General features: G+C 42.6%; 1 protein-coding gene across 3 annotated transcripts; it reads right to left on the bottom strand.

Moving 5' to 3' along the window:
- Nucleotides 1–699: 699 nt before the first annotated feature.
- tal1 (T-cell acute lymphocytic leukemia 1) lies at nucleotides 700–7,205 on the bottom strand. Of its 3 annotated transcripts, none has more exons than XM_040143903.1 (4): nucleotides 7,120–7,205; nucleotides 5,165–5,712; nucleotides 4,667–4,755; nucleotides 700–3,692 (listed from the first exon to the last, which is right to left on the bottom strand). In XM_040143903.1, exons 2-4 carry the CDS (start codon nucleotides 5,674–5,676, stop codon nucleotides 3,163–3,165), a joined length of 1,131 nt encoding a protein of 376 aa, XP_039999837.1. In that variant the 5' UTR covers nucleotides 5,677–5,712; nucleotides 7,120–7,205; the 3' UTR covers nucleotides 700–3,162. The 3 variants fall into 3 exon arrangements, with proteins under 3 accessions (XP_039999837.1, XP_039999838.1, XP_039999839.1); XM_040143904.1 differs by lacking the exon at nucleotides 7,120–7,205 and adding an exon at nucleotides 6,913–7,093; XM_040143905.1 differs by lacking the exon at nucleotides 7,120–7,205 and adding an exon at nucleotides 6,420–6,517.
- Nucleotides 7,206–16,716: the final 9,511 nt, after the last annotated feature.

The raw sequence follows: 16,716 nt of genomic DNA, 5'->3' as shown, positions 1-16,716 counted from the left end.
AACTCTGCGTAAATTGCAAGTTAACTTTAATTAAGAGCATATGTAATATTTTACGAAGAATACTGAAACAGAACACTGAAACCTGTAAAAGAGGAAAGCCCGGAATGACATCTCCATCTACTGGTGAAGGACATAAATTTACCTCAGATTTGCACCTTATTTATGCTGGTGTTGGTGGGGATGGTGGTGTGTGTGTGTATGTGGGTGTGTGTGTTAAAATGTTGTTTTGCTTGTTTCTTTATAAGCCTATCTGTGGATGTGTGTGTGTGTGTGTGTGTGTGTGTGTGTGTGTGTGTGTGTGTGTGTGTGTGTGTGTGTGTGTGTGTGTGTGTGTGTGTGTGTGTGTGTGTGTGTGCGAGCATTTATGTATTTTCTACTGCTCTGTGTGAAAATATAAATAACTACCTTGGCGGTGTGTGCAGTGTAATCTGCTCCCAGCAGGCTGGATTCCCACTGTGAGAAAGACAGTATATTGTTCCTGCAGCACCACAGATAACAACTCATTAGCATACTGAATCATTTGGCTGCAAGAGCCACTCTGCCACCCATCTGCACTGAGCTGATAAACACACACACACACAGATCTATGCAGAGCACACACATACACACAAGCCTGCTCTGACAAACACACAAACATGTACACACTCACACACACACACACACACACACACACACACACACACACACACGGGCACAGGCACATGCCTCCTCTCATTCCCTCCCTTTCAATCCCTCATATACACTCCCTGTATCCCTCTCTTTTTGAGTCTGTGTCTTTTTGAGAGTCAGGAACACTGAAGCAGGTAAATGTTTGGCAGGCATTAACCTAGAGAGGCCCTCAGAGGAGTTCCAGCGCAGCCTGGGCAGAGCACAGGAGAGGTCTCCAAACACCTGGATGTCTCTGATGCTCTCTGGAAGCAATTATAGTTTTTAGAAACGTCCAAGAGCTGATGCTCTTGTACTGGTGGCAAAGTCTGCTGTGTAAACTTATGGAATACAAGGAGGTAGACTTCAGAAAAAGTAGCATTTATGTGGCAAAATTACAAACACCCTCCTAATTTTTCTTATCAATGATCACAGGATGGCGAACATAACTTTTTGATTATGTAAGTGAATAACTCGCGGGGCGGTGGGAGTCTCGATCAGTATGGCGGTTTCACAATGTGTACAGACACAACACTGCGCAAACGAGTGCAGCGGAGGCTGTCAAAACCACTTTCACAATGGCAGGATATCCTGCAGGTCACAGAGCCACGTTAACCTCCAAGGGAAGTTGTCACTTGTTGGTAGGAAGTGAGGATTCCAGCGTCTATTGGGGGAGTTTCATGAAGAGGTTGTGGTTTTAACTATACAGTCTGTACAGATAAGGTTGGAAACAGTTGCATGGTATGCCATTATCGTCATCCAGGGATTAGTCAATTAGGTTTGGAAATTATGAAGAAGTGTGTATAAGGGAGAACATTTAGTATATATATGATGCAATTTTGGACAAAAGTACATATTCAGTTCAGTTTCTAATAAGAGGGGCGATTTAAATTGAATTGAACTGAACAACATCAATTGATCTTAATTAAATTTATTTGAACTAAACTCTAATGAATTTAACTGAATCAGTAAGACCCACAACAGGCTGTTGAGTGAGATCAAATACAAGGCTTTTCCTCTGTGTGTTTTATTTTGTATAAAATTCATCGATTTAACATTGGATATATTTATAGATACAACTATCTTACAACAAATATGTCATTACCAAACGTACAATGTCCCTTTACTGCAATTCATAAAATACCATAGTTACCAAAGGTACCAACAGAGGCTACTAAGTCCTGCTGAAAAAGCAGAATAACCAACATCAGTGAGCAATACTTTACTGTCTTTGTCAGAAAACTGCTGGTGTTGTTATGATATTAACACTGTATCTGGTGTGTGTGTGTGTGTGTGTGTGTGTGTGTGTGTGTGTGTGTGTGTGTGTGTGTGTGTGTGTGTGTGTGTGTGTGTGTGTGTTTGCGTGTATACCTCTGTCTATGTGTTTTTATGCATCTATGTGAAATGCGGCAATGAAGGGATTTATTTGTGTACCTTACTAAACTACAACTGCATTACAGTTAAAAAAAAAAAAAATAATACACTGAAAGAGACATTCATATCAAAAGGACTGCATGGATCATCTCATGATTTCATATGACCCATATTTTGTACACTAAAAGAAACACACTGCATGTCTTGTACCTCCACAGCAATTTCAAATAGATATATTCATTCCAGGCAGTGAAATTGTTTAACTGTCTGTTGCCATATTTGGTGTAATTTTCTCATCACCAAAGTGTAAAAGAAATAAATGGTACCACATTTGATGTACTAGGTTCAGTTGCTTACTTTACATTTTAAGTTTATCTCGTTTCCTCTCATTTATCCTCATTTCCTGTCTCCTAAAAGACTGTTTTGCTAGTAAACCCATTGACAAACACATTATGGTACATCTTAAACCACATGACTTGAACTCGAGTCACTGTTATTACATTGTGCAGTGGAAATATAACGCTATTTACAATACATACGTAACTGCATGGGTACGATTAGAGTCCATTTCATTCATTTACGGCCTCCAACTGAGGCAAACTTACTTTTGTGTCATTATTCTAACACATTAAATTTGTTGGGCATAAATCTACAGAGTTATTCAATGACACTTTAGAAACCATTTACTTGCAACACTCTGCGAGCATGTTAGCTCTATTCTGGCTGCATCATAAAGTAATCAATAATATCATTAGTGAACTTCAATATTACACATCAAAAGTCTTTGCTGAGTGTCTCTTTGATTCTTTTGTTTGGTTTTGTCAAAACACTGAAAGTTATAAGCCGCAGGTCAGTCAAAGACATGAGACATGCAGAATTTACAAGTCTTTCGTTGGATCTAATTAAATTGATCACCAATCGAACCAAGTTATTCATCAGTGCTGCCTCAGGTGCAGTGTGGAGACAGGAATGTACTCATGATCCATTTTGGACACCACTATCTTGCTACGTGGTGCTTGATTCTCCTTCCTACACTGACAATTCAAAGCTAACAGGTCCTGAGCATATCCACCTCTTAATTAGTCTCTCTCATTGTTCTCTTTCAGTCTCAGGTTTTGTGTCCGTTGTCTCATGGCATCAGCATCATCGGCGAGTGGAGCCATCCAACGGACGTCCATTGCGCCTCAGATCCCTAGCAGCTAGATGCAGTGCGGTCCCACGAGAAGCCGTTAGAGTCCTTGGAGCTGGAGGTGAGTCCTGGTCCTCCATATAGCTCTCAGGACTGCCCTCGGCATCACCATCAGGCAGGCTACCACAGCTGGAGCCTGGTGACATTGTCTCCAGAAGGTCGTCCCTGGCCAAGCCCACCACTGTGTCCTGATGTGATCCACCCTGAGGGCCCCCCTCATGGGTCCCAACCCCAACCAGGAGCCCTGTTTCCCCATCAGTTGTGCTGCCAACATTCCTCCCTCCATCCTGGTCCTCCAGAAGGTTTGAGAGGAAGCTGATGTACTTCATAGCAAGCCGAAGGATCTCATTCTTGCTTAGCTTCTTGTCCGGAGGGTGAGTGGGGATGAGTTTGCGAAGCTCCGCAAATGCCCCGTTTACGTTCTGCTGCCGCCAACGTTCACGACTATTAGTGAAGATGCGACGAACAATCTTTGGCTGGCCAGCTAGCAGAGGAACAGGGCGGGAAAGAGACAGACATCGAGAGCGTAAGGAGAGGAGGCATTGATAGAAGATACAACACAAAGAACATGAAATGCTGAGCTGAAACACATAATGCAGTCGGTAAAAGGGTAAAGCAATTGAAGCGCAAAAATAAGAATGTAAGACGTAGTAGCAGAAGAACAGATGTATATAGGTTTTGATAAAAAAAATTGCTTGTAGGAAAAACAAAAAAGTTTAATAATCCTAAAGAATTAAGTTACAAAAATGTCCTCCGTACAACCATGGATTTTTAGATGATGGCACAGAAGCTATAGAGGCTCGGAAAAATAAATGCAATATGTCGTGTGCAAGTATGATACAAATGCAATACAAGAGAAATGGTTGGTTTAGCATGTCAAACCCCAGGAAAGAGTGCTGGGCAGACTGTGCGCTCCCTCTCCCATACTCTATTTATTTTTTATTTATTGAGATATGATAAAAGAAAGGCCCCCACCGCAGGTAGTCACATCCTCCCGCCCCCAACAATGGTGTCTTCCAGACTATTGTCGCCCTTGGAACACACCCAGTCTATCTTAATCCTTCAGCCCACTCTGCAGTAAAACCTTGGCATGGAAGCAGCAGCACCCCCATCCTCCACCCCTGCATATGGCAGTGAGTGGGCAGCGTTGGAAGGGATGGTTCAAGTGAAATAAACCCCCAATCCACCAGAAAAGAGTTTACTTTAATGGCATGCAGGTGAAGCCTACGTATTTGACATTCAGATTTTTAGCACTCATTTATGCCATGAGTTATGATGCATTTATGTTCTTTTTGCAAAGCATCTTCTGCAACACTCATTTAGGTACTGTATAGATCCATGTCAGTGGATGAATGACAATGGAGATGAGGAGGGTACGTTTAGGGGACTATATTGGCAGAAGGAGGACACAGCAGAAGTGCGTCTTACCATACTTATAAAGATCTAAAATGCGCCTACCCTCGTCGAGTTCAACCTCATAAGGCGCCGGGCGGCGCTTTACCCTGTTGCTTGGGTACATGCTGTACTGCTCCGACTCCCCTCCGAGACTACAGCAACAGAAAGCAGACAAAAGGTGCACAGGTGTATGAGAAAACATGAAATCCTGCATACATCATTTCATTTATTGCAGATAACCCCGCACACCCCCCACTCCTTGCACCAGGAACACACACACACACACACACACACACACACACACACACACACATACACATATAATATAGGCTAACTCGCTCTGTCACACATGCACATACATGCTTGTCAACATAATGTAAACTCAATTACATTCCAAGTATCTTTTCATACCACTGTAGCCTATTCCTGCAGGGCACTAATAAGGCAACATCCTACAGCCATCAAACTTATAACTTTCTACGATGAAAACTCACAATGATCAAATTAAACGTACATTCATGAAACCCCCTATTTTTTTTCTTTTTCTGCCTCCACCTTTACCTGTTGATGGCGGCGAGAGGCTGCGCCAGGTTGTAGAGCATCGCCCGGGCCGGGACAGGAAACGCGTTTGGGCTCAGTTGGACCATTCGAGCGTCGTCTCGGTGCGGCGGCGGCAGCGGCAGCGGTGGAGGTCTGCGAAGTTCCGTGATCGGCACCAAATGGCTTTCAGTCCTCTGCTCCACCGCTTTTATAGCGTCCCTCCTGGAGAGCTCGATCACCGGCACTTCCCTTTTCAGGTCAAGGGCGTTGTGAGAGGCAGTTTCCTTGGCAACGCCGTTGATGATGATGCTGATGCTGGTCCCATTGCTCGAGTTCTGCAGAGGAACGTCATCCGTCTCTTCGACCCCCTTGAAGCTCCCTCCCCTCACCTCCCCCCCCTCCTCTCTCCTCGGCTCCTCGTCTTCCTTGCATCCGTTCTGTCTGGAGATGATGGAGGAGTCCTCCCGCTTTCCAGGACCGGACTCCGCATCGGGACTTCTAGGACACAGCTCCGGCTGCCGTTTTTCCATCATTTTTATGCCGTCACCACGCGCTCGAGTCCGCTACTCCTAAATAAGATTTCCTTAGGTTAATTTACAGCTCATAAAATTATTTGTTACAATCTTGATATACCACATAGCTACGCATTGGCTTTCAATGCAAGACTATAGGGAATAAACAATCCATGATTATTACTGTGATCAAATTTAGGATTAAATAGTTTCTGTAATTATCATTATTATGATAAGAATTATTATCGTCAATTGCAGACTTTACATTTACAAAACAACGCGTGTAAAAAGATACAATTGATAGGCTATTAATTGCTGGCTTGGTTAATTTTTTTTTCCCAAATTAATACATTAATACATTCGATATTTTAAAAGCATAAAAAGCCTCAACAGCCTACAGATATTTTTCCACAGAATATAACACTTGTGCTGCATGACAACCACATTTTTAAAAAATCTTGAATTGTCAAGGATTCTGTCGTTTTTGTGAGCTGCTGAGGGTCTGGGAGCTTTTTTCCTCATGTCAAACCAGCCAGGACGAGATATCCAACTGTACAATTATTAATTCGCCTCATTTTTTATTATAAATTCGGAGCTTGGGGTAGTTTTTCAGACGTTAACTTGTCCTCTACAGCAGAGTTTTTATCTTGTGGTTTCTGCATGCATGTTTTTTTTTTTTTGTTTTTTTTCCCCCTCTACGAATCTCTTATCTACACTTGGCCTTCAGCACAGTTTATGCCGTTAAGCTAATATCCTGGGCTAACCTGCGTCCGAGCGTTGTGTGAATGGACCTTCGGAGACTTTGAAAGCTCCCTTCGGCTGCCGTTTATTTAAAGGTGAAAATGTTGTCGCCTCGTCGAGAGATTGTGCCGGGACCACGAGCAGAGCTTTGAAATATCCACTCTTCGTCGGAATAAACCCCCCCCCCCCTCCTCCCCCTCCTCCTCCCGGCCAGATCCCCAAATAACCCGGCGAAGCCTCGAAAAACGCCTGGACCCGGTCGTCCTCGCAGCCGCGGACGTCGGAGCAGGTCGTGTCATTTTTGTTTTATCGTCGTCGTCGGAGGCCATAGCGCCGTTGTTGTCAAAGCCGAACATCAGAGGCTTGTCACGCCGAATGCACCGCATACGACTGTTCAGTGTTTTGGTCGGTAATTAATTCGATTAAAATAAAATCATTGCAGTATTGTTATAGGCCAACAACACGCCGCCAATGGGGAAAAAAACAAAAAAACGAAAAAAAAAAACAACAACTCACTTTTATTTCTGGGAATTCTCTAATAGGCCTCGCATCCGTTATTACATCCCGTACAGTCTCAGCCATCCGATCGGACAATAGTAGAAAATATAGGCTAAATATTTCTCAAATAACAGCAATAAAACGTAGACGGTAGCAATCCAATTACTGCCTTTTGGAACAACGAATGTGGTGGTTTAAATAAAGAGATGTATTTTTTGCACTTACCGTTCCAGCCGTGTTGTTGATGTTACTGTGTAAGTGGAGCCATTTTGTGAGTGGGTCATCCATGTCTGAGGTTTTTCTTTTTTTTTTTTTCTGCCAGTTGTGGAGCGGTGTGTGTGTGTGTGTGTGTGTGTGTGTGTGTGTGTTTGCGTGTGTGTGTGTGTGTGTGTGTGTGTGTGTGTGTAGCTGAGTTATTTCTCGCCGCATCCACTGCGCTCCCTCAGTATGGGGAGCGGAACACAGGCCGCAATGTGGCCGAGTGAGATAAGCGCACGGCAGCGGCCTCTTCATTCCCGATAAGCCCCTAAACCCATTATTTATGAAATGATTCATTATTATTTGGCTGTCGTGGGCTATATAGGCTTGTGGAGGGCAAAGCATTAAAAAAAAAAAAAAAAAAAAAGCAAACAGGCACAGCGCAACGGCCTGTAACAACGTGAGGTAGTCTACTGTAGCCTGAGCTGTAGTTGAGGTGTTTTAATTTTTTTTGATGAAAGAAACAAAAGCGCAGGTTAAGCTTTTGACCTATTTCTTTTTCAACAAAGGGGTTTCTCTGAGCCCATTCAAAATAAGATAACTGATGATAGCAGAGGGTCGCCTGCCCTTTTTTGTTTTTTATTTATTTTATAATTTTATCCTAAAAAAAAAAAAAAAAAAAAAAGAGCCTATCCATTAATCCATATCTATTTCTGCGCCTTGTGGCTAGATGTGCCACTGATACAATAGAGGACTGGGGCCTAATTATGATAAGGTTGCCTTAATTGGATGTGACAATTCTTCATAGATAAATAAATAAACAAATAAATAAACGCGCTTTTGCTTGTCATTGTTCGTGTCGGGAGCTTTGGTCGGCGGTTCCCCGGGGTCCATGCGGAGTCATGGCTGGAGGAGATAAAGGCGCATCGGCTTCTGGTCCATCAGATAAAACAGCAGCAACATCAACGGTGACACGCTATCAGAGCACATCCAGGACAGACTAAATGGTAGCAGGTACATCCTAATAACGGATTTCCCACGGAGCTTTTTTTTTTTTTTTGGTAGTCTATTAAATGTACACCTTGCCCAAATTCCGTCAAATAACCCGATGGCATGGGAAATTATAGAGCACGTGAGGCAGATAGATAGATAGGTAGGCAGATGTTGAGTATGGAAAATCTTACACGTTACTTTTTTTTTTTTTACACACGTTTTTAAAGCCGGTGTATCAAAAAGCATCGGTCCCAACAATCGGTCACGACCTTTAAGCAGCCGTCACGACCTTCTTCCTTCATCCTGTGTAACAACGGCGTCGCCCGACCCCCTCGCGTGGTTGTAAACGTCTTCCAGCGACACCGCGACTGGGCCCAAGATTTCTGTTAGTGGGAGGCACTGAAATGAATGACTTCAAATTTGCACTTTCAGTAGGCCTGACTGGCCCCAGCCACGGGGGACTCGAGGCTGACTGGACGTTTAACTTTGATGGGTTGTCCTGTCAAATCAAGGAAATAACTTAATAAACTCACATTATTGGAAATCATGCTCCAAGTTTAACTATTTGAAATATGTTCATGCATCTAAGGACTGGACACCTCGTGACACAATTTCGTAGTTGTGTGACCATTTTTGTGACACAAATGTGCATAATTAATTACTGCCGTGCATTCAAGAATAAAACTGTTGACAAAATAAAACATTTTATTTCGAAGCAAAACAGTATCAATTTCGTGAAGCATTACGTGATACAGCACAATTCAAATGAAGAGACCATGCAGAGCCCCAGGGAAATATCATCTATGGAAAAAAGATAATTATCAGCGCCTTTATTTAGACACAATTTGTGATGCAGTTGCATTACAGTGGAGGGCACAAATATATATACATCTCTGAGATAGCTTTTTGTTTGAGGGTCTCATGGGCCAAGATAACATTTGTGGCACATCCCTTCTTTTGTCAATCATATGAAACAATCAACAAGATTAAGGGGAACGGAACTGCACAAAATTTTAAACGCGACACAATATGGTTCTGCTCACTAAGCATTTAAGGGATCATATCCTGTGTGCTTTAAAGAGCAACATAAATCACAAGAAAAGAAAAGTGGAGTTGTTTGAGTCTATCCCTATCTGACCGTAACAACCAAACCTATGCACAGAAACAAGTTGTGCAAGTTGTGAATCACAATATACACTCTGAAATCTGTTTCTACCTTGCGGAGTTCTCTCTGCTACTCGATTTGGTCTGTTTTAGATGTGTTATTTGGTTATTTTATTGATTTGCCATGGTAATCCAAGTCCCTTGCAGCGTCATATTGTCGAACATGGGTTTGCACTAATAGGAAATGAACCTCTAACCCTGATATCCCATGTGGCCACTCTGCTATGTGAAATTGCACTGAGATATATACGCTGACTATATTACATCCACCTATAGGTTACAGCCCATCGGCAGTGTTTGCAGTGTTGAATTAGAAACCATGGCCCCGGGAGAAATGGCTCTGTGCCATGTCTATCTTTCCAGTCAGCGTTGGTTGCGACGCGCCGGCATGATCCGAAGAGAAGTGGTGCTTTCCCGGGTCATGAGCCGCGTCACCTGGTCCAGACTGAGGCCAGCAACTGCCTCTCCATTCACCTGCAGAATTTCATCACCGATGCCGAGGAGACCTACATAGGGGCCTTCGCCACTACCGTCGCCCACTTTCTCTACATATACACCTGGAAGAGGAATACGAGAAAAGGGGAAGAGCAAGAAGGAAGACAAATGAAAACAACGGCGAATTGTGAGGAAGTAGACTTTAGCAGGTGGAAGCAGAGACAGGAGGCAGAGGATGCGTTTGCGTTCAGTGAACCATATACAACAGATGTATACAAAACTGCAACCAGTATAATTAACATATAAAAGCTTTACCATGATGAAAAGCATTTTAATACATTTTACAAACACTTGAACAGAACTTGAACATGTAATAGAATTTCTGCCATATTTGGCCAAGTGTTTTGACTGCTGCTGATGTATCTGATTATGTTTGATTATCAATTTTGCCTATAGGCCTATATAACAATAAAGCCAAGGTTAATTTATATCATAACAATTATTATAAAGATTATTATTATAGAGGCAACGTTTCTATTCTATTCTACTTTCAGGGTACATAATATATGATTGGAGAATAGCATAACTGCAGGCTAAGACAATAAAGTTACCCCCAAAATTAATAAACAATTGCAAAACCAAACTCCAGATTCTATGAAATATTGATTTAAAAAAGTTACCTGTGTCTGGTCGGCCTTTGCCTCTCGAGATGACAAAACCAAAAGGACCATTTGGGGGTCTGATGAGCTCCAGGAGGAGGGTCCCATCAGGGAAAGCCTGGGTGACCCGGCCCACCGGACGCACTATTCTGGAGCCAAGTACGTCCTCAACACTCAGGGCCCTGTGAAGCTCGAGCTGAGGGCTGTCAGGGCTGTAGAAGCAGAAATTCAGCTCTTGTCATTACTTAAGTAAACTATTGAATTAAACAGATGTAGAATGTGGTTTAATACCACATATAATTTTTCTACCTCTCTGTCTTTCTCTCTGTTTTATTTTTCTTTGACACCTACCTGGGCGCTAGGCCGTATGGTATCTGCACCTCTCCCAGTATTGTTGAACGCTCTGTTTTTCTCTCTAAACTCTGCACTGAGGAGGCTTTGCGCAGTTGGGCCAGTGGCAGCACCTAGTGGCAAATAAATGGAACTGTAGCAAATTGTGTATTTCATACTGGCAAAATGCACCAGATCAGCTTTTGGAACTTGGACCTTTTGGCTCCAACATCCCTCTAAAACCAACAAGACCGAGTTTGGCACCACAAACGCACATTATGCTAATAGAGGCTGTGATTGGCTGGAGCAGAAAGCTGTTTACATCTGTTTAGTGTACCCTTGTAGCTGCCAAGAGGACAACAAGGATGGCTATCACAGAAAGTGGAAGGAAGCACGAATGCATTATTTGTGCTGCCAGTGTCAGGCAATAATACGTCAAATCCTTGGTTTGTGGCACATAAGTAATGAAAGATACTTCAAAGCGGAACTGGAAGTTTTTCAGACATGTACATAAGATGCTTTCTCCCTACGGCTTACCTTTTTGAGGTGTAAGTCACATCTATTTGATGTGATCAAATACAACAAAAATGAAGAGAATACAAAGACAGTCACAGAGCAGCACCGCAGTCCAGAAGTAAAAATAACATGGCGTGAAAAAATGTACTCTTGCTCACTGTGTGCAGGGTCTGCAGTGAGGGTGTCCGCTGTATGCGAATGGTAGGCTGTGGTCTGCGCGTGGGGCTCGGGGAAGCAGAGCTGGCCCGGGGGGCAGTGGAGATGGTGAGCTGCTCCATGCTGCTGGAGCGGCCTCCTTTAACAAGTCTACCAACACTATTCAGCCCAATGGAGGAAAAGAAGCGACGGAGGAAGAGCTTTGGCCGTCCATCCAGCTTTCTGTAAAATAAAGGTTGAACGTATTTTTTAGTAAGACAGTATTGTAGACTCAGATGTTAGCAGGACCACAGGGATTGAGACATTTTAAGATCTGTTAAAATGATCAGTGTGCTAATGTTTTTTATCATACTGCTAGTGCTTGTAGTTTCCAGAAGAGGGCAGGATTGTCTTGATATTCACAGAATATTAGGAACAGTAACATCCTGCGGACGGTAGGTCAGGATTTTAATCTCCTAACTGCTACCACTGGCACGCTCAAGTCATTTTGGGAACAGCATCGGTGGGGGCAAGGGATTTATTGTGGTATTATATGTTCTATGAAAAGAGTGTTGTTATCTTGGCTTACCTGGACGCGTCAGAGTTTTCCTCCCATGTGGCCTCAGCTTTCAGATGTTCTGCTCTCAGCAGCTCAGCTCTGAGGTCCTCCGCCCGAGACATAGCCAGGCCTCGCAGAGCTGGTCGACACTCAGGACCAGAGCCAGCGTCTCCACTTAAACCTGCTGGTAGAGAAGAATGTCAAGGAATCATTTTGTTCTGTTCGGTTCTGTTCTGTTGTATTGTGTTTTATTCTGCAAGGTTTTAAATGTGATGATGCAAATTCCACAGAACCAATTTCAGCAATGATATTCTGATATCTGCAGAAAGTTAAGTTCTACGTCCACTGTTCCTCAATGTAATTAACTAATTTTAGAGGTACTTATAAAGTAACATAAAATGGTACTTTATTCTTGTAGTTAACTACATTTCAGAGGGAAATATTGTATTTTTTACTCCACAACATTGACTACTACTATAGTACTTATACTGTTGATACATTTTACTGATGGTATTTAAGTACTTTTACTTATAAGTAAAAAATTTAATGCACAACTTACTTAAAAAATAACATTTTTGGCTGGACCCCAACAGCAGGGCCAGCCCTATAAACGCAAATGTCCGTGACTGACTGACTGACTGACTGACTAAGTGATACAGTTGAACCATTGGTCAGCTGAATGCCACGTGACTAAGTGCTGAAGTTACACCATTAGTTGTTGTTCTTTCGAAACGAATAGGCGCAAACAGTTTCTCTTAGGTCATCAGGGGGAGTTTTTCACTACATTTACCGACCTTTCACACCCTTTTAGTGACTTTTCTTCACAAAAGCACCTAGCGACAAATCTAGCGACTTTTTGGACAAACCTTAACTACTTTCCGTAGGGAAAGCAAAGCCGTTGTCTTTAACTTATGTGTATGGTGATTTTGTCAGATGACGTCACGGTTATAAAAAAGGAAAACAAAGACTAATGTAAATGAGAGCAGCTTTATTGGGAATTCGGCTGTAATAAAATACTGTGTATCTGAGCACAGAAAGTAGGAGAGAAGCAACAGATAAAGGGGCAATCCAGCCATATACCAGATTTTGACCTAGTCTTGTTACAATATGGAATTACTACACTTACTTGAGCAAAGGATAGTAAACCCTCTAACAATAAAATACATTATCAATCCATGATTCCATCAATCAAACAACAGACATTAAAGGTCCTCAAATCTCTTAACTATCTGCCATAGGAACTGTAATGTATCCATGGCTCATGGCTCAACCACAGTGACCACTCACCTGTTCCATCTGGTGTGGCATCCCAGAGTTCAGCAGTTGGCAGGTCTGTGGCGAGTCGGGCTGGGGAGTACCTCAGAGTGGAGGGCCTGATACAGGGCACGGGGTTGCTTGTTACGGGTGTCCCTTGGATTAAAGACACTGGGGACTCCCTTCTTGTGTCTGGAGAGTCCAGCAGGGCTGAATGCTGAGACCCGCCCTCTCCTCCATGATTTGAGGTAACCTGGAACTGAACTGTGGATGTACCAGCAGCAGAGCGATTCCTTGAGCTCGACTTTAGGGCTGACTTTATAGGAAGCGATGGCGTTGGTGATTCCCTGAGTCCACCGGATGCCTCCAGCACACATGGCTCAAGAGCAACGGGACTGCCAGGGGCAAATGAAACAGCTCTGCTCAAGTTGACCCTATTGCGTGGATTTGAGTTACGCCGTTGAGCCCATGATGGACCATAAGGGCCATGACCAGACTCCAGCCGACTTTCTCCTTTCCTGCTCCTTCTCCTAAGCTTCCCAAACCCTGATGACTTCCACCCTGTGCTACTCTCTTTATTTTCCCCCAGCACAAAAGCTCCAGCAAAAGTGACAGTTAGAGGAGCTTTAGGACGAGTACTTGCCTCTGGCTTGTTTGGAGGCACCCAGCGAGGAACCGCTTTTCCCCCTGGGTCCTCTGGGTTGCAAGGCTGCTGTGGCACAGAATTCTGTGGATTTGATGGTGATAAGATCGGCTGAGGTTCCCTGACTACAGAGCCACATGCCTCACATTTCTTCACCAGCACTATTATCTCTTTAATCACTGTTGTGGTTTCACCTCTGACACCTTTATCTTCTTGCTTCTGTGAGGGAGGCATGGAGACAGTTCTATGGCTTCTGCTCCTCTCTGAACCACTACTGCTAGAATCTGTATTACTTTCTTTACTCTTGGACTTAGGCACCCCAGGCCTGCCACGCTGTCTGACTCTATCCAAGTACCGAGACTCTGCTTCTTTCTCTGATTCATCCTCAAAGCGTACCCGTGTGGGTGAACAACCATACCGTCTAGATCGACCTACTTGGTCACCAGGGGCAGTGTCTCTTTGAGTTGGGATGAGGAGGGGACCAGCTTGAGTTGTAAGATTGTCTTTGATTTGCACAGCTTTCTGCACTGGCGTTGGGCTGGGAGATTCTTGCTGCTTCTTCCTGCAAGAAAGAAGAAGTGCTTACTATAGACATTTTAAAGCAAAACATATTTTGTCTATAAGAGAGTTTAATTCAACTTGTACACTAGTATCTTATGAAAATGGGGCAAAACGAAAACAAATGAAAATTCACTTAAAATTTAATATCAGTCATCTCTCAGCAACAGACTGGGTTGACTGAAGAATCTGTATAAAACTGAGTATTCTCATATGGTGCCCATTTTCCAAACTACAGGTGATAAAATAAACAAATGACATGGTAAAGACATACTGTAGATAGTGGCGACAGGTATGTCTCAGCCACCACAGACCAGGTTTGTTGTCTAGTCACAAATGTAGGAGCCATTGCAAATGCTCCATATTATAAATTAAATGAATGCTTGGAATACTTTGAAACATGGAAACAGTCATAGAAACAAAGGAATTTCCAGAGAGACTAAGAACTGATTAGTAAATGGAACTTTTTCTTACACCACTGATTCATAACAATGCACACAAATGCACACCTATGCACGACTGCACTGTCTCAACTAAGTTGTGAAGATGCCAAAGAAGTCATTGCCCATGTAGGCATCTGTAGCCAACTTACACAGTGGATCTCTGATCAGAATGGGAGCGCCTGCAGGGGCGATCACCTTTACTGTGAGTGGAGCGAGCCTTGAGACGTGCTCGCTCCAGGAGACGCTTCGCATGCTCATGTCTTGGGCTCAGAGGAAGGTCATCAGTGATCACAAGAAGTGACCTGACAATCAAGAGAAAGAGAGAGAAAGATGCTATAGTACAGAAATTAATCATTTAGGTGATGAAAACAGCAATGGAATGGATAGAATCACATGCATGATGAGACTAGATTATATTGCCATCTGTTTGAATGAAACTGAGTATTTGATGAAGTCTTCAAATGTGCAAAGCTTATTGTGTGTTGTGACATATCCAGCAACATCATATTCACCACAGACTGACTTAATGTAGAGTGAATCAAGCTGCGTTCTCCTAAGCTGTCTTATGTAATATCAGATAGATAGACTGGGGCGTGGCACTGGCGGTGAGCAGCAGAGAGAAACGTCATCCATCCATCTATCCTTATGCCGAGCAGCTAAGCTGCTCGGCATTGTGCTTCATCGTCTGTACTTGTCTTTATCCCCTGGCCCAGTGATAAAGATAGCATGATACACCAGCCATGTGGATAATCCTTGTAATGGACTGAGTGTGATTCATTGTCTCCTGTGTGTCAAGAGGAGAACATGTTGTGTTTCAATAGATTACAGTTTGTGGTGTCAGTGTTTCATCCCAACACTGTCAAACGTGGTATAATTAGCAGCCTGCTTTGGTATCTTGTGCAGCTGTTTCATTCTTCAGTTTCTAATCATGATATTCATAACGCACTATGTCATAATAATGGCCTCTAGAGTATTGGTGGCATTGCTGAGGATAAACTGAAAAGGGTGGATCAGCTGAATAATTTAAGAAATACGTCAATGTCGTCTATGTTGAAAAATTGAGAAATTTGTGTTTTTATTGCTGGGGTGCAGAAAAACATGTTCAATTTATTTATTTATCTATTTATTTTATTTCACTTACTTAAAGGATGACACCTTCATGTATGACCTGACGTTTTTGTTCGGTGTCTCATCTGCAATAATTACAAGGTTTTAAGACTTTATTCATATCATAAAGTTTAACAGTTTGCAAATCTTTTGCAAACAAGAACTTCATTTCATAATTTTATTTGGGTAAAAATATCAGCTTCATCAATATATTTGATTTCATATTTGTATGTCTTTATAAATTTATTGTATTTCATGTCAGCATTTCCTCTTGTAAATGATTAAACACTGTTGTCACAATAGTTATTTTGATTGTGCATGAGGAAGCCTGTTTGGCAATCTAGCCTCTTCATTCCAGGAAAAAATAAACGCTAAATTCCCACAAACAGAGCTGTAATAGTGGAATTCATGGGGAGAAGATATAAATAGTGTATAGGAGTTGTATGTCACCACTCCTGCCAAGTTCACGAAGAAGCATTGAGTTACTCACCTCAAATAGGGTTCAAGTTCCTGAGCAAGCATGGCTGAGTCTGAGCCGTCTAAAACCCCATCGGCACCTTCGACTGACATAAAACAGAGAATAAAAGAACAAATCTTAACAGATGTGCTGATTCAGTGGACTGGAAATAAAATGTCAGATGGTGTGATTGTGACAGCACTAATGTTAAATTTTGTGATTCAACAATGTTCAGATGTAAAAGCTTTAAAAAGTGCTCCAAGGTTTTATGTCTAAAGAGCACGGAGTTGCTCCAATCTTTGTTTTTCCTGTACATTTTTCTAACCCAAAGATTTATCATATTCAGTTCTTACTTAGTGTTCAGTTCAGTT

This window comes from Xiphias gladius, chromosome 14 (genome assembly GCF_016859285.1).
Source record: "Xiphias gladius isolate SHS-SW01 ecotype Sanya breed wild chromosome 14, ASM1685928v1, whole genome shotgun sequence".
Classification (NCBI taxonomy): domain Eukaryota; kingdom Metazoa; phylum Chordata; class Actinopteri; order Istiophoriformes; family Xiphiidae; genus Xiphias; species Xiphias gladius.
The sequence above is the reverse complement of the archived record's forward strand: the minus strand, read 5'-3'. Positions and strand labels throughout refer to the sequence as shown.